General features: G+C 41.5%; 1 protein-coding gene across 3 annotated transcripts in view; it reads left to right on the top strand.

Moving 5' to 3' along the window:
* Window positions 1-25,577, top strand: part of CRB1 (crumbs cell polarity complex component 1) — a 135,568-nt gene that overhangs the window by 70,165 nt on the left and 39,826 nt on the right. For 2 of the 3 annotated variants that reach the window (XM_074546238.1, XM_026793461.2), the window contains exons 10-11: window positions 762-890; window positions 3,815-3,941. In XM_074546238.1, coding sequence (XP_074402339.1) covers window positions 762-890; window positions 3,815-3,941 — 256 coding nt within the window. Of the gene's footprint in view, window positions 1-761; window positions 891-3,814; window positions 3,942-19,828; window positions 24,806-25,577 lie in introns of those variants that run through there. The other variant, XM_074546237.1, reaches the window with a different exon arrangement.

Here is a 25,577-nt window from a genome sequence, read left to right as displayed (position 1 = left end):
CTGGTGGTTGCAAACACCACAAAACCCACTTTTGCCATTGCTTCTGACACTGCTTACATGCTATTTCCTATTTCTCCCCTCCAGACTCTCCTCTAGAAAGGCTGCAAGCTTTTCCCTTTAATTGCCCTTCTCTGCATGCCCATAAAATTCTGCCCTCTAAGCGTGTCCAATTCCTCTCCAAGAAGGCAAAATCCTTCTCCTTCCTTCAGAAGACTCCAACAAATGCAGTCTGCTGCAGCCTAAAGGATGCAATCATCTTCACGCTATCCAATTACAGGATATAATTACTCTATCTTTAAAATACTCTATATAAATTATACTCTATATAAATTCTATCTATAATTACTAAAACTGACAGGTTTTGTTGACTTTTTCTGAGAAGTGAGGACATCCTCAGATTTGAAGATGCCTTATGGTGGCCCAATAATTTTTATCTTGTATGTTATGTCTGTCTCTTTTGAACTCTTATACTAAGCTGTCCAGGTATCACAGAGAACCACATTAGTAATGTAAGTAGAGTGATGTCCTTTTTTTTTTAATGATAAATGAATCATTATCTTGCCAGTAAATATTCGGAAAAGAAAAATTAAATCTGTCAAATTAAAAAAGTTAGGCAAAACACGTTCTGGGAGTCTCAAATGTGAGTTCCAGCTGTCATTCCTTTGGGCAATACCCTGTTCCCCTGCTTCAGCTGAGAGAGCAGGAGGCATCCAGAAGCAAGGACAGTGCCAATAACTGCTGCTGCCTCCTTGTGTGCCCAGGTACAGAAGATTACCTTACACTGTGTGTGGGAATGAAGAGAGGAACCTCACGTGCTTCAACTACGGCAACTGCAGCGACCTGGGCGGGGAGCTGAGCTGTGCGTGCCTGCCAGGCTTCGTGGGAGAACGGTGAGAGCCTTTGTCCTGCCCATCCCTGGGGAGCACCTCTCCCAAAAGCTGCTCCAAAAGGGTCCAGAGGGTAACAGCCAACCCTCTGGCAGAAATACAGACAAAGCAGCTGATTTATAATGCAGGAGTTCCTTACTAGAGTGACTCTGAGGGTCTGGAGTATTGTGGTTTTGGACAAAAATCACAAATGAATGCAGCCAGTAATCCAGCCCAAGACATTAATTCTTAAACAGCACTGCAGGCTTGCTTCTCTGTGCTTTTTTTTTTTTTTTTTTTGCTTCTGTGCCAGATTTTCATATGACAAGTTAGAATTTCCATAGGTGGGGACACAAACACCCATATCCTGCTCATATATCTAAACCAGCTGCATGCTCTGGCACATGAATATGCAAAGCTGTTCCATTTTCACATGTCTGTGCTGTGAAGATACAATCTATTCTATCCCAGGGATGGTAAGAGGTGGCACACCTGGTAGCATGGTATACCACACTTTCTTACCGAATGCTGAAGTGTGAGAACAGAATGATTACTTTTAGAAGAGATTAAGGAACACTTTGTGCATGTTATTATTTAGCTTGGATCAGAGGGAGCACCTTCACAGCGAAATTTGTATCTTGTAGCCCAGTTCACACTCAATACTGGCCTTCAAAGAGCTCTGGAGCAGGGAGGGCTGAGAGCCTCAGGGCAGGCATCAGGTGCTGCAGAAACCTAGAGAGGCACTGTCCCAGTCATAGCCTGAACAGGTAAGGGCATTTTGGATAGAGAGACAGGAAAATTGTACATACTTCTGGTGAAACCAGCATTATGTCAGAGTATAATATCCAAAAGTTCAACAGGACCAAGCTGTAATGCAGAGAAGTTTCCAACAAAAAGTTTTCATTCTCTCAAAAACTTATGAGCCCGCTGATTTTGTGGAAAGAGTACAGTAGGCTATAAAAGACATGAAATGAAGATTTCCACCCACTCAATGCACAGTGTGGTTGGCAGACACACTTGAATTGCACTGTTAACAGCCAGGTCACCTGTGTACCACCTCACAATATTCAACAAGGGGGAAAGGATACAATAAAATGAAATTTTAAGACGTAAAAGCATATTCATAGCCACTTCTGCACTGCATGTATTCCTTGGGACTTTGAGGCAGCAGGAAAGCCCTATTTCCTTCTCCCTCCCCTGCCAGCCTACCTGCTAACTGCAGCTTTGGGAGTGAGCCTTCCTTCCCTCCATCCCAGTGGCTGGCAGTAATCTCTCTTTTACAGCTCCCAAGGCTCTCGTGTGCAGCCTGTGCCCGGCGAGCTGCAGGGAGCTGCCTGTGGCAGCCAGGCTCTCTCCTGCAGCCTCTCAAATGCAGCATTTGGCCTCTGCTCCTCCAGGCTGCCAAGCCATAAACCAGCAGTGCTTCCGTGCTTGGGGGTCTCACTAGACCAAATGAGAACATTTCATCCCTTTTTTTTTGCTTTTTTTCCAGAACAAATTCAAATATATCTGTTAATAAGAATATCAAAACCAAACCCCTTTGTATATTTATGTATTAGGCTGATAAAGTAGGCATTTTCCTTTAAGACAATATTCCAGCCCTCAGAAAGCCACTGGTGCACAGTGTAGAGAAATTCTATCAATTGACTTGGGATCACATTAAAAAAATCCCAATGGGCTTAATAGCAGGTGGAAAGGGAAATGTATAAAGATTAATCTCCATTAAAGATGATAGAGCTCTCTCTCAAAAACAAATTTGTTATGTAATTCAGGCTGGAACTTTGAAAATTACGTAAAGGGAGTCAGGTTTTTAAGTGTTCCTGAAAATCAGTTGTATTAAGGTACCTGATTTCCCAGATTTGAGAGGTTTTTGGCTTTTTTTAAAATTTGCATAAGTAATTTCATAGCTATACAATTTCTATACATTGGATAAATAACTTAGGTCTTTGAAGTATATTAATATAATTTAATATTTAAGGAAACTATTGAAAGAAGTTTAGATTAGAATAGAGTAAGAGTGTTTAATATAAAAACGCTCTTCTCTGATGTACGATTAATATGTTTTTTGCTTGGTTATGAATATAACTGAACAAAGCAATTCCTTATAATTCAGAGAGAATTTCTCACATCCTTCTCCAAGTACAAACCTGCATTTTTACCTGGAAAAAGTAGGATTAACTTTTAGCATTATTTGATAAAAAGGAGCAGGGAATCAAAAGGGAACATTTTCAGAGCAAAAATCACCAAATCAGTAGTTTTCAAACAGTCTTACATATCCCTCATTATCCTTCCATTGTCTGCCTTTAGAAATTATAACTCAGATTTCTTGTATCACCAGAATTAGCTCAAAACCATTTAATGATGCATATTAAGGCTTATGAAACCTGTCATGCACCATTCTTAACTTTTTTTGGGGCCCAGCTCAGAGGAACTGGATAGGAAATTGTGCTGGGATCTATCAGCATACCAAATTGAGGGAAGAAATAAAAAGGTTAAAAAAACCCACTCAAAAAACAGATTAATATTTCTAGGAGCACTCAACTGGCAAAAGCACACATTTTTTTGACTTATATCCAAATTACTGAGAAGGAAGCTGTGCCCTCAGCTCCTGAGGAACAATGACAAGGACAAGCAAGCTGTCAGCAGGACTTGCACCAGAGCTGGCTCTGAGCTCACACAAGAACTTGCACTGCACCTTGCTGAGCATCAGTAACCATGAAGTGCTTTACAGGGATGAAATTACCTGCTCAACTGTCTGTGTTTGGAAACTGTGCAGGAGGTTCAGGGTTTGAGTGGGGCTCATCAGCTAGTTAATAAAACCATGAACACGTGTGGAAACACACCCCAGAGCATCTCCATGCCCCCAAAGCTGCTGAATTAAACACTTGCCCCTTGGAAGCACTGGATACCTGGTTCCTGAGGCTGACTGTCTGCAGTCTCTCCTGCAGGTGTGAGAAGGACATTGATGAGTGCAGCTCTGACCCATGTCTGAACGGGGGCCTGTGCCAGAACCTGCTCAACAAGTTCCACTGCCTGTGCGACGTGAACTTCGCCGGGGACCGCTGTGAGATCGATGTAAGCGACCTCTCCTTCTTTGTCTCTTTGCTCTTGTGGCAGAACCTCTTTCAGCTCCTCTCCTATCTCATTCTGCGAATGGATGATGAGCCAGCAGTCGAGTGGGGTGATCAGGAAGACTATTGAGCTGTCTTTAAACTTTTGTGTTTTACTGCAGCAGAAGATGCCTTGACTAAGCAGCTTAGCAAAGCAATACAAATATCAGAGTTTTAAATAATTGTTTTATATTTCTTTGAATGGTTTTTCTATGAATCCTTTCAGATCTGGTTTAGTTAATCGATTTAGATTTAGAACAATGCTAGCAGATGTTAAAGAGTTCACCCCACCTTCACCAGAGCATTTCACCACATGGACACTGCCAGTGGGTGACAGTGGGACAACTAACAGTCACATTTACTGAGGGTGGCATCCAAACCCTACTGCAATGAGTGACAGACTCACTGCCTTCAATAATTCTAATCTTAAACTAAATCTTGCAGGTGGTCACTATTTTTACATCACATCCCATGTTTATTGGTGTTCCTTTGGCAGTTAGGTCTCACACCTGTGAAATCAGGAGGGATATTTTTGGATAATTAGGTAATGGTTTGGATTAGCAATTGACAACCTGCTGAGGAGGCTCCCACATCCATCTGAATTAGTGTCAATCCTGCACTGATATCACTAATCCTGATCCTCTGCTCCATTAGCCTCTACAGATACAATGTATTTTACTGAGATAAAATACAGCCATCTTAATCTTTACCAACATTTCCTCTTTCAAGAAAGGCCCAGTAAGTGTCTCAGACTTGAAATCACAAATTTGTTGTTTGTTTAAAGATTTCTATAACTTTAAGTAAGTCTGTTTTACTTATTAGTAGATCAGTGTTATCAGTCAAAAAAATATGGGATTTTTCTTTCTTAAAAGCAAGCAAAGTAATTGGGTTGGTTGTCCATGGATTCTTAAAAGAATGAAAAAAAGGACCTGAAAATTATGAGCTCCAGGAGACGTAGCAAAAATATTATAGCAAAATATCTTTGTAGTGTCCTTTGAGAGTGTAGACGCAACTGAAATACATTGTTAAATACTAAACATTCATAAAAAGTGAGGAGTTTTTTTCTTTTTTAACCATTATTTAAGACAAAAACCTCATTTATGAAGGGTGAAATAATTTATTTGGACATGCATTATTATATTGCAGAGATTCTCTGTCCCTTTCAGTCATTTGAATAGTGTCCTTGAGAGAGGATTCAAAAGAACAAGTGTGTATAGGGTGGTGTTTTGTTATCAGCTGTATGGCAGGTAGCAGAGTTTTAAAGACTAACACCATACTGGGAGGTTTTCTGACTCCAGAGGGAACAATTGATCTTTTGGAGAAGTCCTTGAAATCCCTGATATCAGTTTCCCACACTCCAAACCTGCCCCTGTCCTCCCTAACTCGCTGCAGGTTGGACCTGGTGCATCCAGGAAAAGCAAATCCCCCCTTTAAATCTCCAGTGACATTAGGACACCCTGAAATGTGTCTGAGTGAGATTTTAAGGTTTCTGTTTTGCCACAGCAGGATATGGATCGGACAGTGGATCAAGAGTATTTTTTATTTTCCACCTTTCATAAATACCCCAGGTCTGTTATTTCTCTGAGTACCACTCAGCACACAAATGCAGCAACATTTCTGCTGTTAAAAACCCTACTCCTATTTTAGGGGGGAGGAAAAAAACCAAAAAACTTTTGCACATCTGTGGAAAAAAAATTGTGATTCATCCCTGTCACATATTCCTAGCATCTGCCTTAGTATGAAAATAAAGTACAGTGTACTTACCTATAAGAATTGTACACAAGGATAATTTATTTGCTGGCTTTATCATACCTGAAAAAGATTAGGGAAATTTTTTTGTTAAACTCGTATTAAAAATAATTATAAATAATTTTGTATTATATATAAAAATTTATTTTAAAAATCCTGTCCCCTTTGTAAGGAATCAATAAACACTAGATGGGAAGGCACTGGAGATGAAATTAATGTAGCAGTGTCAGAAAGAAAACTATATATACTATCAGATATAGGTTTAGTTATCCTACTGGCAATCACATGTAATACTGGGAATTACAGAACACAGGCAAAGAGAAAAAAGAAACAAAACCAGACTGCATTTTGAATTTTTTTATTCCAGTGAAAATATAGTTTTGGAAAATTGCTTTCATATGGGGAAATTTAAAATAATAGCATCTTATGTTGGGAATTTCATTCCAAACTGTAGCTTTCATTTAATTGTAGCTAAAAATGTTTCTCAGTTTAGTATTATTGAAAAGAAAAATGAAAAACTAATCAGAAATAACTTGAAATAAAAACTGTCCTATTTCAGAATGCTAACTAAAGAAAAAGAAAAAAGAAAATTTAAAAATTCAAATGAAAAAAGTGCTGCTACGTATCAAAGCTGTTCAAACTTTTTTTTAATATCTATAATTAAGAAAATAATGAAGTTTCGTTTGGTTTTATTTCCTCACTGGGTTTAGTTCAGTTTCCACATAACTAAATTGAACCATTATGTACTTTATAGAATATGCACAACAGGACACACTACATTAAGCAAAATTTTCATCATGGTCTTAATGATGAAGAAAGGTAAAAAAAAAAAATAAATGTAATAACAGTATGTCTGCATTAGACCTATATGCAAAATGTGAAAACAATAAGAAACCATTTGTGTAGAGATTCCAATACTCTTTCTATTCAATACTAGACACTTAAAATGAGTGTTTATGCAATATTAAACACAGGTTTCATATTAATTTACAGCAATATGCAAGTTATTATTCTAAACTCAATTAGCAGGCCATCAGCTCTCTCTTTCTTTTACTGAAAACATTCACCTGTAATTGAATTCTTTCCTTCCTCTAATGCCTTGTCATCACAGAACATCCCCTGGCCTCAGAAATGCTGCTGCTCTCTTCCTCTTTGTATTTCTGTATCCTCAACTGCATTGTGCACGTGTACATAAATTTCCTACCTTTATACACCAAATAAACCTTCTGCCTTCGTCTCTTCATGTCTGCTCCTCATTTCCTGCTGATGGCTCTGTCCATTTGCTTTCAGTGTGCCATGTTTTCTGAACTCTTCACAGGAACACCACACGCCAGCCAAGGCTGCTTCATCCCGGGGTTTTCCAGGAGTTCTGGAAGGGCAGGGTCAGGCAGGTGCTTCCCACTGAAGCTCTTCAGCCACTCCAACCACCCCAGCTGCAGACTTGGTATTTCTAGTTTTAAAAGTAAAAAAAAAACAAAAAAACAAACAAGTGCCAGGTTAAGTGAAATAATTTTCTAATTTTTTTAAGAGATGCAGGTGTCAGACAAATAAAGGAAGACGGGTATAAAAGCAAACATGAAAAAAATAGCTGGATGAATAATGACACTGGATGCTAAACTTTCTGGAAAAACATCCAATTGCTAAGATTTTTTTAGAATTCAAGGAGCTGAAAAGGCCATTATTCAGGTTTAATATTAAGCTATAATAGCAAAATCTTCATACATCTCCAGTGTTGCAATTGTACTTCAAATCTTTTGATAGTTGATTTTTTTAAAATTAAGAACACAAACTCCCTGCTGAGTTCACGCTTTTGTAGAAAATCAGTATTTATAAAAAAAAAATATCAAAAACATCATCTCAATATATTCAGAATTAGAGGAGGGATACAAGACATGCAAATGAAAGAAAGCCAAAAAACAAGATCATGATTTTTGGAGGCATGGCTGTTGATGCTCCATGTTGGTAATATCTGTAATGGATCCCTCTGTGGTACTGAGACTCAGACTGGTTTTCAGATGCCAGTGACTGTCATTCTTAAAGCTGGGTAATGAGAACTAACAGTGTTTGGGCTTGAGGCAGAATTTAGATTTCTGAAAAGAGGGGGAAGGCAGCACTGATGGAGACACTGGAAGGGAGAGCAAAGGGATTTGCATCAGCTGTGGGATGAATGAAAGCGTATTCTTCACTGTGCTTGGAAAATACACAAGGGGTTTTCACTGAGTAGGTGTCTCAAGGGAGTGGCAGATTGCCTTTACTGACCATTGCTCTTACTTCTGGCTCTTAAAAATCCAGGCTCTGACTGAGCCCTCTCTGCAGCTCTATCTTATGACAGTTTTAACTACAAAGAGCCCATATGTTTGTGAATTTGAAAATAGCCTTGATATATGCTTATTTAGATTTTCTTACTCCCAGATTTCTGAGGAAGCTAGATCAAATAATCATTTATTCACTGCACATGACTACAGTACATAGGTAAACCTAAAAATAGGAAAAAATCTGCTTCAAACTAACAGTGATGAAATAAGATTTCATTCTTTCTTTGCAAATATTTTTTTCTGCCCTGACAGCCAAAAGTTCAGCCAAGAGGGCATTTTACTTGTTTATATTAACTTTCAGCACTTGAACTTATATATTTATATCTTGAGTTACTGATTCTCCCTAAAATAATGAAACTCTTGTTTGCAATAAATAATTCAAAATTTCTACTTCAAAACCCACAAGGCCTGGTTCAGAGAACTATAACCCTAAAAAGGCAGTGAAATAAAAGCTGCAGCAAATCATCTTTCTGTGGTACTGAGATTACCATTAGTTGAAATGGATCCCCAGGGAGTAAAGACAAAACCCAGGGTTGGGTTGTTCATTTTACTTCGTGTTTCAGGAGTGCCCTGAGCCCCGTTAGACTGGGAGCACATCCTGCCAGGGCTGGGTCCTGCTGGTGCTGGCAAACAGCTCCGGCTGAGCTTCAGAATTGTTCCTTGAACATTGTCACCAGCAGCACCTTTGGGACAGCACTCCCTCACAAAACACACCCCCTCTCCTATTGTACAAGTGAATATACATGAGACTTGAAAGTGGAGGTGGATTTCATGTCCCAGAATTGAAGTTGTCCTTGGTTCACAGAGCTGCTGCTGTGTGCTGCACCACTGCTCTTCCACGTTCTCTTCCAGCTGGTACCACTCCATCCTCCTGGGCACAAGGACAAGCATCATGCACTGGAGGTTATGATTCACACTTAATGTCATTAAAAATACACTGATAAGCATGTTGGATATGTTCAATATTGAATCTAAATTCAATAAAACTCTCCCAGGCTTCCATAGCACAGACACAGGGAATTTTGATTGAATCTGCTCTACAGTGATTAGTTAATGTATTCATTAACTGGAAGGGTTAGTAATATGAACGTAGCAAATGATACTTAATTACAATAATTAATGCCTGGTGATTCATGAATAATGCATCCCATAGCTATTTACATATTCATACTTATGAGGCTATTAATGGATAATTACCATTTCACTAAAAGACATGGACATCAGGAATGCAACAACCAGACTGTCTTCCCCCAGTCTCACTGTGGCTTTATCTGCATGCCTTGCTCTTGTACACCCCTACCTTGTACACAGAAACATCTGCAGTATTTTGATTTTAAGGCCTACAGAGTGATCTAATGGCATTTACAGCCCATGCAGGTTAAATTTCCACTCTGCACCAGTTCTCAGCCAGTACTCCCATCAGTTTCTGTCTTGAGATTGCAAAACTCTGAAAGTACTTTGTTCTCTTCACCATCAGTACAGATTTGTTCTTGCTCTTTCCTACTGCAGATAATCAGGACACTTTCATACTTTAGAATTTTTTAATTTATGAAATTGGGTAGAAATATTGGACAAAATAGGAAAATTGGAAAATTAGGTTAGCTATATTGGAAGCACCTTCAAACTGAAAAATTCTGCCCTAGCTATCTGGTATTTCTGCTCCTATACACATATTTCAGCCTCCACATAAGCAGATACCTTGCTAGACCTCCCAAGACCTTGAGAGCAATAGAGGAACAAAAATAAACCACAAAATTAAAAAAAAATTCTTATTAAAACATATTTTAAGGCAATAAGATAATTTTTATTGTTACTCTGAGATTGAATGCCCAATGTTGACAACACCAAGACAGTGATTTTCAGCAGCCAGCCTCAGGAGTGTGGTAAAATGAACAAGTAAAGCTGGGAAAGTCAACTGAAAAGTGCTGCCAGCCTGAGTTTCAGACAGGCCACTCGTGCTGCTCATCCCCAGGAGGAGCTGAGGAGCTGTGGGTGCCCAGTCCCAGAGAAGCTCCTTGCAGCTGTCACAGCCTGCAGGAGGGAGCAGAGGCTCTCCCCTCGTGGGCTCAGCTCCAGGCTCTCCTGGATGGTCCCAGAGCAGCCCAGGGCTTGGGGAGCAAGGTCAGGCTGAGCTCCTGGGGAGCAGCAGGCTGGGCCCTAATGAGGAGCATGTTTGTACTGCTGGGACTTCTGTCTTCTCCAGAGCTCTGGCAGCCTCTTGGAAAAGCCTGGTATGGATGGATAGTGTAACATTTCCAAAATGACACCATTCTCTGAAGGGCCCTCTCCTATTTCCACTGTGGGTGAGGTGATAGGTTCTAATGATAGATCCTCAGGAAATCAGAGGGGTTTAAAACCACTCACCAGCAGTTCTGACATCCCACTGAGCCCAGCAGTGCCTGAGGAGCAGTGGAGAGAGGACTGAATCCCTGCTCAGAACTGATGCCCTCTGCCTGCAGCACCCACAGTGCCATGACAAGAGAGCAAGCCCTGGGTCTACAGAGTTATCAATGAGCAGAGGCCAACTTGCACCTGTCAGCTTTCCTGAGGCTCCCAGGACCTGTGGGAGGGAAATAAACACTCTGGGCTGTGTAACTTACATCCTGCAAGGCTGCTCCTGGAGGCATAAAGGGCATTTCCTGGTGCTTCTCATTTACTCTCTGTAGTACCTTACTAGGTTTGAGAACACCCTCATCAGGGCACCTGTTTGTACAGCACAGGTAAACTTTTACAGTCTGATGGTAGTCTATTGAAATAATATTATTTCAATGACTTTTATTAGCCCAGCAGAATCAGCATAACTGAGCTGGGAAGAAGCTGGAGTTTATTTGTTTCACATCATTTGTGTGGTTGCAGATCACCCACCATGGCAGAATCCTTACCATTGATGGTAGGAGCCAGGGAGGGCTCAGCTTTATTCCAGTGCCAGGTCAAATGTGGGGTAAGAAGAAACATCTCTACATTTATAAAATGAGCAGCTCTGCTCTGGAAGTCACTGAAAATGTCACAATGCCATTTTTGCAGTTGTTTTTCAGAGCAGAACAATGCCTTAATATCCTTTGCTATTTTGTATTAGTCTGCATTCAGAACAGAGGATTTAACTAAAACTTCTAAAAGGATATTGGATAAAACACATTTAATGTGTGTCACAACATAAGGTACAAAGCATTAGGATGCAAAGACAATAAGGGTATCTAATGTGTCCTAGCTGGGAAAGACAAGAAAGCTCTTCACAGGGCCAGGATTACTGCATGCATCAGTGAAAAGCAGTTGAATATTTAATGTGCATGGTAAATATAAGCAGAAAAGGGAACCCAGATGACACATGACAGCCTAACACTCTGCAGTACAGAATCAGCTCCAGCACAGTGCTCACATAACACTTTAGTATTCAGACTAACACATTTTGTCTGTACAGCATCCTTTCTGTTGCAATGGCATTGTCTTCGCTATTCTCACCTTCTGATGTTTTCCCTGTGGATCCACATCCACATCACATGGGTATTTACTTCAGTCATTGCTCACTTTATAACACATTCATGCAGTCTGTGCCTGCATTGTTCAGATACTAAATTTTATGTCATATTTTTTTTCTTATATGCTTCATGAGACCTAATGTTCTCTTCTATTTTTCACTTCTTGATATGAAACTACATTCCTAATAACATCTGAAAAAAATTACACACTTTACTAGGCTTATGGAATATTACTGCACTGAAAAGGAATAAAAATAATTCCTGTTCTGAGAATCTGAAAAAAAAATTTTGGTTTCAAATGATCAAGAACATTTATCTATTTTGATACAGAGAACTTTTTAAATAAAAGGCAGAGCTTGTTAGACAAATATCTGAATATTCTACCAATCTAAACATGCAGCAAACACAACAGTCCTTGAATTTATTCAAATCATATTTGGTAGAAGAAATTATTTGGTTTTCCAAAAAAATAAGTGCACTGAAGTAAAAAATGTGGTACTGCTGTAATTCAAAGGACAAGGAAATCAGCAGCTTTACAAATCTTTGTAATTATTTAGAATGAACAGATTTTGCACCAGTGGAGACAGCTTTGATTGTTGGTGGTCCCTGTGAAATGGTAGGGTAGGGATCCTGGGGATTCTCAAACACATTAATACTGTGGGGTCCAATTTATCCATTACAGAGAGATAAATGGAAATACTTCTCTTTCTGTCTGGGGAAGCACTGGTAACATCACAAGCTGTCCTCTTCTTCTCTCCAAAGGGACAGGACCCTCTGTTCCCTCTTCTCCAAGCAGTCACCATTTGTGGGGGAATTAAAGGTGCAGTTGTTTCCCAGATCAGCCTGTAACAGGACCCTTTCTCCCCTTTGGCTTTGTATCAGTTGTGCAGGAGCAGGATGCATGCAGTGAGCACAGCCTGCCTGACACCTGGGAGCTGAAAAACCTGGAACACCACCAACAAGAAAACACAACAAAAAAACACAACCAACCAAAAAACCCCCAACAACACAAAACAAATGTGCACACACACAAAATACTGCACACCCAAAAATACCCCCAATCCAAGCCAAAATAAACTCCAAAGAAAAGCCCAAACCTGCTCCCAATTAAAATCAATGACAAACTAGAGACAGCCCTGGGAGGGCCTGGCAACACCACCTCTTCTGCAAGGCTAATTTCACTCTGTATTCACCAATGCTAATGCACATGTCTGGTTTTATCTAGGCTCACTCTGAGCCCACAGTGAAATGGCAGCACAGGCACAGATTTTACACAGGGATTTCACTGTTGCCTTTTTCATCCCAAATGCTGCCATTTTGTGAAATAACCAGAATATTGCACATGAGAATCAGGCAGGACACTGCTGTGTCTCATGGAAAATTGCACTTGGTCCTTTCTTATTTTGTTTCCTTTAATCAAACACAATCCTCATTCAGTCTGAAAGAAAATGCTTTGGTTTCTGTACATATGAGAATGTAACCCATCCTTCAAGGTAGACCTAATTCCAGTAGTAGAGTCTCCGTCACTTTCTACAGGTTTGGAAGTCATTTTCCCACCCAAATTTTCATCTGTCCTTTCAGTAAGTGTGAAAGTCAAACCGCACTGAACACCAGGGCTGCATCTGAACACAGAAAAATTATTCATTATTCCAAGTGAATGCTTGGGGCACCTCTGTAAGGTGCCCAAGTGTTATTATCTTGTCCTTCACTAGGAAGTGGACTGAGAGACAGACAGACAGACACAGAGAGAGCACAGTCTTCCCCAGGATGCTTTAAACACTTTAAATCTACAAAAGCATTATTGGTAGAACCTGCTGCTAAGCAATAATCTCCAAAGCAGTGAAGTTCTCTAGATGGAGTAGGCAGGAAAGGTGAATTTCCCTTCAGTATCAGCTACCCACTCTGCCTTGGAGGAGCACTCAGGCTGCTCAGACTGCAACTGGCCTGGACCCAGAGACCTGAGACAACTTAATTCACTTCCAGAAAATTTGGAGTCAAAGATTCTTAGCTTCTGATCATTTCTTTCCATCCTCTCCAAAAACTACTGATGAAGGAGGAAGCAGGTATTCTTCCAGGAGAAAACACTAATGTATGAAACTTCTGCCAAAATATAGATAACTTGCCTGATTTTCTGATTACTTTGCTAATGCATATGAGTTTGGGAATATTTTGAGGAAGGATGCAAGTATCAATCAGAAGAGTGTTACTCAGAGCCATACAAAAAAGCATTTTGGAAATCACTGATCACATTTTCACTTGAATTAAATGGCCTATTTTGTGGTGTGAAAAATACAGATTTCCAGCAAGCAAAGTGTCAGGTCTGTGAGACATCAGAGTGGAGCTTTGACAGAGGATGAACAATCTTGAACACTGCAACATGACCAGAGCCAGATACTTTAACAAAAAGGATCATCACTGGCTTGAGGCTGTTAGCACTAGTCAGGCTAGTGGAACCACATCCTTCCAATACCTGAAAATAGATAAAACCAGAACAGGCTTGAATCTGTAATAGAGCCATGGGGCAGGGAGTTGAGCCTCAGGAAGAGAGGAGTGAGGACTGCATTCCAGGGTGTTTGCCTGAGAGGAGTCCTGCCTGGCCATCCTGGCAAAGAGCATCTGTCCTGGTGTGGAAGTGTAATTTTAGTCCAAGTGCAGACTAAACCTGCAGTAGGCACACATGAGGGATTTATTACCAGTGTAAATGCAGTATTGCAGTTTGAACAACAGAGAATACCAAACTTCTCTCCAAAAAAATGTCACACATCAAAAATGTCTGGTGGCAACAGCTGCATGAAAAATCACCTGCCAGGCCCAGGTTCTTTGCTCAGGGCCTCCTGCATTCCTGCATTCCCAGCAACTGCTCAGACACCCAGCAAGGCAGAGCCTGGAGGGCACCCCCTGGGCCAGACCTCAGCAGTGCCACTGGCAGGGGCAGTGACAGGAGGAGCTTGGGCAGAGGGAAGGGATTAAATTCAACCACTGTTTCCACCATGGGCTGCCTGACTGGTCATGGGCTAATTGTGCTTCTATTTCATGCCTCAGTTGCCCTCTTTGACCAAAGGCTGCTTTGAAGGCAGGCATTCTCCCAACTGAAAACTACTGAATGAGAAACAAGGCACCAGGGTGGTGCTGAGGAGGAGGAGCCACTCAGGCTGCCTGTTCAACAGCAGCCACTCACATCTGAGACAGGAGGAATCAAAGAGGGGCTCAGCCAGAAATGCCTTACACCTGCATGCAGAGGTGACCTGACCCCATGCATTGCAGAAATGCCACTTTCAGCCTGTACTGAGGAGATCTGAGTTAATCATGTGAGTTAAACAGACCTGGCCAGGAACAGGGTGAGGTGGCCTCACAGTCAGCACACCTTGCCGTGGGGACCAGAGGTAAACTCAGTGAGCTGAGTCAGCAGATTTCCTTCCTATTCCCAAGAAGTTTGATCTTCAAGAAAATCTGAAAGTGTAGAAATTCTTCTTAAAAGAAAGACATTGATAGGGTTACCATTCCTTCCCAGCACATCAGGATAAAACTATCTAATCTGTACTCTTATCTCAGTGCAATGTATTTTCTGTTAGTTATCTTTAGGTGGCAGTAAGGTAAAAGCATGGAGTAGAAAGTTAAAAGAAATTTTTTTTTCAGAGACCTTTCTCTCATGTGCTCTGCTGGCTGTAACACAGAAAGACACTTTCTAGAACATTTGCATCTTCAGCAGATCTCCAAAAAGCAATTATCAGAGTTGGCTTTGTCCAGTTCACATTCAGATGCAAACCTGTTGAATGCCACAATACCAATCCAGTGATATCAATACATTGATACAATGATAGGTCCCATAATTAGGTGTGCAGTCTTTGATCCAAGAATCCCTGCAAATGGCGGTGAGATTCAGAGGCAGACACACAGTCACACAATTCTATCAACAAGACAACACTTAAAAAAAATAAAAGATAAAAATTAACTCTGCTAACAAATGAAAGGTCTAAATCCAGTCTGAATAATTATTAACATAGCAGTTTTTAGATTTTTTTTCGTTTACACTTTACCTACATGCACCTCTTCCAAAGTCTCTCCTGAAGCTAAACCATAAATTATTTTTGTTGTCTCAAATCAGCTTTCTACTAGAAAAAAACCAGCCAGTGGGATAAAAGCACACTGAAAGTTTTTATCAAGGAATATAATTAGCAAAGTAACGTGACAGTGTCACGTAGCATGCTAAGGCAATATTCTGTAGCCAGTGAAGGTCTATCTTATACTATTAATATTTACAGTTGGAAGCAGGAGATGGCTGCAATCGAAGTGCTGCTCCCAGCAAAGGCTCGCTGCTGACTCGATACCTTGCTGTCTGACAGTGTGAAACAGTCACAGTGCTCCTTACTGCAGCACCACTTGACAGCATCCTATTAATGCTAGGTAGCAACACATGGCTGGTTTGCAGGAGCTCAGCACCAGGAATGGAGAAGAATTTAATGGAAAAGTTTTGAGATCGTTGCCTTCACTTATTAGCAGAGAAGCAGGGGTGGAAAGGATCTGGCAGTTACAAAATTGGGCAGGAATTGTAACAGCCTGTGCTGTGCCATACACAGCTGACCCACCTGTTTATTGTGCAGCACTGGACAGAGCAGTTTCTCACTCCCACAGAAAGCAGGGAGAGGCAGGGCTCTCAATTTCAGCACCGAGTTTCAGCAAGAGAACCAGGAGCTGGGGGAAGAAAACCAGAGCCTGCTAGCCATGGTCACAGGCAGAGAGCCCAGCCCACAGGAGATGGATGCTCCCTTTGTGAGGCTGGGCATTAATAGGTCCTTGGGGCTGTTCTCTTCTCTGAACACCTACCACTAACATCACTGATTAATAACAGATCTTTAACCTCAGCTGCTGTGTGCTGAAAAGTGGAGTTTTGAGCAACTCCACATTGTGCACAAGTCAGGTTGTGCAAATCCATTACAGTTAATTAGACTGATAATTCCTAACACAGGCAAATCCTGTCTGGTGAAAACAATGTGCAAGGAAACACATTAGTGAGGAGAAACAACAAGCAGATATTCACTCATAACTTCCACATTGCAAATACCTCAGCAAAATTCTCTCTTGGTTTTTTTTTTCCCCTCTACAGAAGAGATTGGAATCTAGAATGACAGATAAAACATACATGGAAAAAATCAGAAAAGCAGAGGTTTGGAATAAGAATGGTTTAGGTGCTTCCTTGACTCAGCTGTTGATAGCCTACATTACCCTTCCCTGCCCCATTCTCTTCTCCAAATGCTGTCATTACCATCAGCCCCATCTTGGGTGTCACAATATCATCATGCACATGCTGCTCTGACCAACACCTGTGCAATCAATGAAGAAAACAGTTTTGAAATTCATTCTTCTTACCTATAATTTGAACTATTTCACTCTGTCTACTGAACCTCTCTCCATCTCTTTTCCTTGGAAACTGTCCTGCCCTCATCTTCAGCACTGTGGCATCTTCTCTTAGTCTTTTCCTGCTTGGGGGTTTAACCTCCTGATCCCTGCACACCAATTCACTCTCCCATGACAGCAGGCTTCCTCAAAAGGGCCCGTGTATTTTTCCAAATCTCTCTTCATGTGCCACTTCTACTGTGGCAGCTCCAGGGATGCAGTAAACTCAACCTGGCCACATGCAGGGAAAACAGAAAGCCAGCCTTTTCAGTGAAAGTCTTGAGTTTAAATATCTCCCATTTCTTCCTGCAAGATGCTTGCCTGATGAGGCTTTTATCCACCACCAGGATGTACTCACACAGAATCTGCTGTCTCAAAGCTGCAAAGCAGTTATGCCCTGTGAAGAAACACCACCTGATACACTGTGCTGGCAGCCACGCGCAAAAATAATTCTGTATGATGCCCCAAAGCATTTCCCAAACTGGAAAAGGATGTTGCACCCCAGAGACTGACACCTTTACTAAAACATTTGTCTAGTCTGTGATATAGCAGCTATGGGACAAACTCCTCCTCAGCATGGTTTGCCTGGATTTGCACCAGCTATAGATTTTTCCCTCTTATCCTTTCAGATTGCAGCAGATGGTGAAGTTCCTACACCAGAGGCTGTCGATAGAATTTTAAAAGGCATCTCATAACAACACATTGGAGCTGCACATTTAATCTGTGCTGCACCACTCAGATGATCTTAAAAAGAGCTGGAACACTGACAAAATTAGCACTGGCAGTTGCTGCAGGAGCACTATCAAGGAGCCTTCTCAAAGCCCCCAGCTCAATGAGAGCTGCCCTCCCAAACTGGCACCCAAATCGCTGCTCCCTGTGCAACCAACACTCTGCTGCCTAAAAGGCATTCAGCAATGTGGGAGATACTGATCCAGCAAAACAGCTGATGCAGATTTTAAGGGGCTGCTTGTGTACTTCTGGCTCTTTTGGGTGCATGGCTGAGCTCATGCACAGTGTGGCGGCCAAAGCCAGGACTATTGTTCCTTCTTCCTGAGACAGACCATCCCAGACATACTGAACTCCTCTGTTTCTATGTCTGGACTGCTTGCATTAAATAGTTAATACAAATCAGATATCAATACTACAAGTAGTTAAAGGAATTATAGTTACTGTAGGTAGCCTGTTCTTTAAAGGTTAATTCCTAAAAGTGAGCCTTCCAACCTAGGAAAGCTTTGTGGCCAAAAGGCTGATACTGCCAGTACAAGGCCACCTAAGCCCTGTGTTGCTGCATGTACCAGCACTGAGGAGGGGGCAAACTGCTCTGATTTAAACACAGCCCTGGTTAAGGCAATCTGGGAATGGTCCTGCAGCCCAGTGTGGGGAGGAGGAGGTCTGGGTGAGCTGGTCTGACTGGGAGATCAGGACTAATGTGAACACCCTTGTTCCACTGAAGTCTGCTTTACAATTTAGTTGCAACGCTTCAGAGAGCTCCGTCTCCAGTCTCCAATTTCTTGCTCCACTATAATTAGAACAAACCTCCTCATTAACTTCTGTAGTGTCACAACAGTGCAACTTCACGTGCCAGGAGGGAGGCTGTCAGAATTTCTTAATGAGGTGCTTTCTCTGCAAGCCCAGCTAAATCCTAGACTTCAATCATCTCCATCTTCATTTTCTCACAGACTGCCACAGACAATTCTTCCTCCATAGTAAAGATTGCATTTTTCTGATCTATAGCTGGTCAAGCCAGATGACCAATTTATCATTATAGCAGCTAACATGAATTCTCTCTATGCTTTTTCCTTGATTTCAAAACTGTCAGAAAACTGAAAGTTGACATTTTTCAGGAAGGAATCAATTAAAACTGTCAGGTGTCAGCTAAGACAAACTATTCAAACTACATTACATAAAAACATATACTATAAAGAGATTGTAGTGAACATAATTTCTTCAGAGACATTTCAAGAAAATATTCAGACAATAACGCCCACAAGAAAACAAAAAAGAAATTTAAAAGATTACTTAAAATCTTTCTCCTTCAAGATTAACTGCCCAAGTACTGTGGATATTCTGCACACATCAGAATTAATCACCTAAGTTTTTTCTTCAGCAATGTCCACAGGGGCAGGTACAGGAGTCAGAGCCTCATTCAGGCCCTCCAGGCAGTGGGATTGTATTTCCCTGCACCTATCAGGAAAACAAACTCAGGGGCTGATGGCAGAAACAGCAATGCTGGAAATTCAAGATGATCTACAGCTCTTGAGATACTGAGGTTCAGAGATATTTTCAGAGGGCGACAGAAGGAGGTGAGGGACAACAGGACAGCCTCCTCCCAGTGAACATGGGGCCAGCAGGAGGAGTTCCTCAGATGCAGAGGAAAAAGCAGTGATGGGGTGTTTCCCTGCATACAGAAGGCACCAGAGCCAGTTTGTGGCACCTGCAGACCACCCTGAACTGGAGCTCTGGGCTGGCTGCCTGCAAGGGGAAGCAGCCACACCTCGGGCACTGAAATCTTCTTCAGGTGTTCAAAGCTCCACAGCTGAATCTGGTCCTACAGACTGTCCTTTTCTTACTCATTAAGGATGCTAAACTAGAGAAAAGTCCTGCAGTGGTCCTCCTAGGTCTGTTTTAAACCCTTGTCTTCTGCTTCTCAATCTGAGAGAACTCAAAAACTTTTCTTACCAGATAATCCTGAAACTTGTTAGGCACCGGGTTCACAGTACAGCAAATACTGCACCTTTCAGGAATCACTTCAGGGGACGAGAGGAATGTCTGTACAGTGCAATGCCGCGTTTGAAGCCCACAAGATGAACTGAAGAGTTCTGAGGTGTGCAGAAGGAAAAGGAATTGGTGGTCTCACTGATGATAAACAGTGGAAAATCACCTAAGTGCACTAAGTGCTGCTTCCTTTGTTGTCACAGGTACCGAAGCAGAAAGGAGTAAACTATTCAAGGACCTGAAAAATAACTGTTTATAGATACACTCAAAGATCAGTGCCCACATGGACAACAGCATGAAGCAGGAAATCAGGATAAACCTTTAAAGGACACAGCAGTTAAATAAAATAGGTGATGTTTATAACATCTTAAAAATAGCTTGCCTTTTCCAGTGGCCTGTGCAGTGTTTGGCTTGACAGGAATCTGTGCTCCTTAAATGAGTCCCACACAGATGAAGATGATGATGATGATGATTATTACTACTTGAACTCAACAGCCCAACAGCTCTTGGAACATGGTGGCTGGTGTTTAGCACAAACAGAGCAGCTGCATTTTGCAGGTCATGGGAGAAAGAGCAACAGGCCACAGTTTGCCAAGTTGAAAAAAGAAAATCACAGAAAAAGGGACTTTTTGTGCCTTCATTTAATGTACTTTTATTAGAACAAAGTCAATCTATAGATTTATGGCCACTTTGTTGCTGTCGAAAATAAACTGTAGCCTCACAGGCTGGGGTTATCAATGCACCTCATGATAACAGATTTGTGTGTGCTTGACTGGATTTCTCCGTGAACTACACAAATTCTTATTTGAATTCAGCCTGTAAGAGAAAAAAGTTCCAACAAGATGGCTGTTAATCCTCTGTGAAATGAACTCAGCATATCTGTGGGCCTTTTAATCAAGTAAATGGCTTTTCTCTGGCTGCTTACTAATACCCCTGTATGCCCCCAACCCTTTCAAAGCAACTCTGCCATGGATTAGGACCACTCAGGCCAGTTGTTACCACAGCAAATGGCTGTGATTTGGAGGCAGTAAATCTGGGCAGCAGGGATCAGATGTTCTTACCAGGAAGGAGCTGATAACCTTGTGAGTGGTGTCAGGACTCAGGATCTGAGACTTGCCCGGCAAAAGCTCCAATGCACATGAGCAGCTGCAGAAATCCCAAAAAGCCCCACACGTGGCAGGGAAGGGAAGTCTCTGGGGTGTGTCAGTCCCTGTGTTTTAGAGCCTGCCTTGATGTCTCTGTCTGGAGATGCACCCAGAACCAGGCACGTTCTGAGGGATCCTGAAATGAAGGTGGGTTAATCCTTCATGCCCAGGCACAGAGGCAGGCAGGTGCTGCCTCCAGAGCACGTCACACACCCCGCAGACACCTCCAGGGAGCACCCACCCATGCAGCAGCACCCCAAGGAAGCTCTCACTGCCCCTTTCACATCTGCTGCCATTTCCCTGCCAGCACCACAGCTGCATCCTCCTGCTGTCTCCTGCTCTGCCTCAGCCCCGAGTGGACACAAGGCAGGATTAGCTCAGCTCAGCTGTGCTGATGTGACGCTCACAGGGGAGCAGCCCTGTGCCCTTGGCTGGGCTCCCTCGTGCTGTTCCACTTGCCTTTGACACTTGGCACACGTGGAAATGTTCACTACAGCAAATCCCTAATGTTGCCTCTTATAAAATAACCATTTGGGAGATGGCTTGCTTAAAGGTGAGTAAACATGCACTGGGTTGAAAAATGCCTCTAAACTGTGACTTCTGAACTCGGCCCTTCTTATTCAAAAAGTGGATCAAGGAACCAGAGCAGAACAATAAATCTATTTCCATAACCAAATGAAAAGCAAAACCCAGAGCCATAATGAAATGTCACTCTATTCAATGATTTATTTTATGCAATCTAAATATTAAAAAAAATTAAATTGAATCATTAAAATAACCCTAGGGGGGAAAAAAATCAATTTTGATGTGAAATTACCAGTGAAAATCCAAAGGACTTGATTTTAGAAAAAGACAAAGATTTTTTTACCTGCATTTTCTCCTGTTTTTGCAGATGAAGCCATCCACTACATGAAAACTAAATTCAACCATGCTTTTTCTTTCCTTTTTTAAAATTTTGCCAAAATAAACTTATGTTGCTCCAGCTGACATTCAAAGGTATATAAATAGAACATCCTAAAAAAAAAACCAACTTAGTGAGAAGCAGATAGGCTTTCCAATGGTAGCAAACCCCATTTTGTTGGTATCCTCAACATCCATTTCCACCAAGGATGCAGCTTTTACTGGCAGCTCCTCTATATTAGGGCCTCTTAAAACTGTTCTGTCACCAAATACCTTCTGAACAGGCTCATAAGATAATTCAGATTGGAAGAGCCCTCAGGAGGTCTTTCAGTCCAGCCTCAAACTGTAATGAGAATCTCTGTGGTATTGCCCAGCCAGTTAATTAACCCTCCTTCATTTACCTTGCATATATTTCGTTATTCATAAGCAGTGCTGAAGTTACATTCAGAAATAGCTGTGATCACAAAAAAATGTGTTATTTATTAGCAAGGATTCTTTCTGACAGACAATCACAAAGTATGGGGGTGGGGGTGTTGCATAGGCTTCCCTAATAACAAAGGTTACCAGCAAAAAAATTCAGGGACTTGTTTCTCTTTACAAGCTCCCAGGTGTCCTGTGGCGGGGGTTTTTTTGTGCCAAGACAAAATCAAGTTTGTCTTGCTCTGTCCATTCCTTTCCAGAGCTTTCCTCTTCTGCCTTTGAAGCTCTGGGCCAAAGAGCACATCTTGCTGGGTACTCTGTGACAAACACACCAAAATCTGTCCATTGCCATCTCTGAACACTCAGCTCAGCAGCCAGGGCTTCAGCAGTTAACGTGGGGAAGGGAATGGTGATATGAAGCTGAATTGTGATATATTAGAGTGTGTCCTAGTCCCTTAGGATGCCCCAGACCCACAGCCAGGGGATCTGGGACATGGATGGAGCACTGAGGTGAGCAACTACACACAAGAGCAGCCCCAGGACACTGCTCTGAAACATCCCAGAGGTTCACAGCTCACACCCATCCATGGTGAAGCACCAGCAAGGACTGGCCAGAAAAGCCTGAAGCACTGATATGGGACCTTTCCTTTCAAATGGCATTTTTAGTGACCACTCCCTTCTATTATGCAAAGTACAAGTATGGTCAGTGACAGAAAACCTCTCTTCCACTCTTTCAGCAGCACTAATGTTACTAAAAATGCTGCTCAACCCTTTTATTTTTGGAACCACTAGTTACAATTATTTCAGTCTATCATCATCACCGAACACGCAGTGAACAGACTGAGATGACAGGGGACAGAGCTTTTCAGATATTTTTTCCAGATCAGCCAGCTGATTTTCCAAATTAATTTAACAATTCAGCCATTAATTACTAAAGAAGCAGTTGATTTTGATGGGACCAGACTGCAGAGCCTTCTGGCAGCTTTTGTTACCATTTCAGTGCAACTGCTAAGGGGGTACCTCCTATGGGAAACTTCAGCAGGGAGCTGTGGGGTGATAAACCAGGGCACAGCACTGGAACATCAGGGGGGTTTGATCAATAGAATCCACCTTAAAAGATGAAGTAAAGGACTTTTTTTTTTTTCACATTTAGAAATAAGAAGCAATATAGACAAAGAAATAAAGTTAGTTTAAGTATCTTACCGTGGTAAACTCCCAGCTCTCCAGACACTGATCAGTGGGGTAATTTCTTTTACATATTGGCTCAGGATGGTAAGTTACTTCTCTAATAAGTAACTATTGCAAAAATTAAAAAATGCCTGTTGTGATGATTTTAATTTGAGAATGACATTTAGATGTGTGACTCCATTTTAGCAAGTCACAAGCTTTTTCTTCACCCCAATTCTTTGCAAAAAGTTCTTCTTTAAGAAATCAAATTAATTTGAAGGTTATAATAAATGAAAAGATACAGAGAGACAGACTTGCAACAGGAATGGAAAGAGTATGGACTGGAAAAGGGGAGACTGAATTCAGAAATTTCACATATCAGAGGTGAGGCCATACCATCCATTTGCCTGTGGTAGTGAATTTCTCTTGCAAATGCCCTGTTCAACCCCAGAATCAAAGTTAACCTGGACTATCTTAGTCCTTATTTTCCCAGAGCAGGCAATGAAAATAAAAGAGAGCTTCTGAGAACAAAAATTCCATTAAAAGTTTGCTGCCTCTCCGAGACAAGAGGAACAAGGGTCATATAGTCCAACAGAGTACAGAGCAAAACTAGGATCTCAAATATGTGTGTAACACCATCCAAAGATGAAATAACCTTCCCAATTCAATACAGTTTAATAGACCAACATGCTTCATGGCACCTTGTTTTAGAGTAGCAATCATTTGGTCTGACACCTGCATTATATTATTCCTATTGGGAAAAATGTATTTAAAATCCCAGGGACCATATATTTAGCCATCAAGGACAGAGGAAAATATCCTAGTCGATCATTTATCCCCTGGAGAAAACCCCTGAGCCAAACTTGCTTTTACTATTATAGCAGGACCTTTTCCATCAGTGTGGAATTGGAGAGGGGAAGAAAAGAGGCAGGATTAGTTTAATGTTTTCCCTCTGGCATTGCTGCTCTCTGGCAAAGGCACAAGTCAGGGGATGCACACACAGAGCACTGCATCCATTGCACTGCATCCATTGCTGAGTGCAAAATCATCCTCATGCTCTGCACTGGGATTGCCCTTCCTTAGAAATGACGAGTAAGCAGGTCACTAAAACATCCTGAACATGGAGCAGCTAACTGGGAAACAGGCTCTGACCTGCTGTTTTCTGTTTCTAAATAGTTGGGGATTTGAAAGTTCAGCCTCAAGCGCGCATCCATCTCGGGCAGTTCAGCTGTCACTTGTAATACAAATCAGAAGATGATGGATGGCACAATCTGCCCAGAAGTTCAATTCCTGCTAGGGTCATTCTGTCCATAGTGACCACTTTTCCACACTAACCACATCACTTCATTGCTCTCCTCACCATGAGCATTTTTTACACATGAAAGTGCATACAGAGATGTGTACAAAACGTTGATCTACCATCTATAAAATTGCTCTGGTCTGAAACTTTCCAGCTGACAGATTGGTTTATGTGCACTCTGCCTTCTGACATTATTACATTTCCCACTGCCACATGAAAACAGAAAGAAAAACACCACCAAAAAATCAGAGTTCATCCTGTATTGTACTGCTCATGTTTCTGTAGATGAACCTATGAAGTCTGTATGTGGAAGAGCTGCATGAATATTTTAAAACTTTCTTGTAAAAATATACTGATTATGCACTATTGTGCAGCCTCTAAATGCTTATTTCATGCAAAAATGCTGGTAGAAAAGTTTACTGGTAGGAGTGTCCGTAGAAATACTACATTTCACAATATTTAATGTAAGCGAAATTTCTATATATGTGTGTGTATATATATATATATATATATATATATGTAAAAATATTGATATAAATTTCACTCCTCCAGCAAGAAATGTAACTCAATATATGTTCAAATAAGCTCATAGGAATAATAGGAATAGTGAATTTTTAGGAAATATGAAGGAAATATAGGAATTTAGGAAATACAATAATAAGGGAAATTTCTAGGAATAATGAATTTTTATTGAAGTGGTTAAATAATTGCTGAATTACTACTGCAGCCCACAGACATATTAACTTGCAGGTTATTTTCAAGGTAAGGAAGCAGTCAAGAGAAATGGGTCCTTGCAGGAAATTCATCTGCCTTGAGCACTAAACATGCAGCCACAGCCTAGGAGTCCAAAGGATGAGATGGAGAGGTTGGTGTAGTTAATGTGTAAATTCCCTACAGTGAATGGTGCCCCAGCAGTAACTCACCCACGTGAAGCCCCGTCCATAGAACGGTTTCTGTTCTGCCTCTGGGGCAGCCCAGTGTGTCTCAGTGTCCCTTGTGGCAGTGACCTGGCAGTGGTTT

This window comes from Zonotrichia albicollis, chromosome 8, assembly GCF_047830755.1.
Source record: "Zonotrichia albicollis isolate bZonAlb1 chromosome 8, bZonAlb1.hap1, whole genome shotgun sequence".
NCBI lineage: Eukaryota > Metazoa > Chordata > Aves > Passeriformes > Passerellidae > Zonotrichia > Zonotrichia albicollis.
Note: the sequence above shows the minus strand (reverse complement) of the source record. Positions and strands in the feature narration are given on the sequence as shown.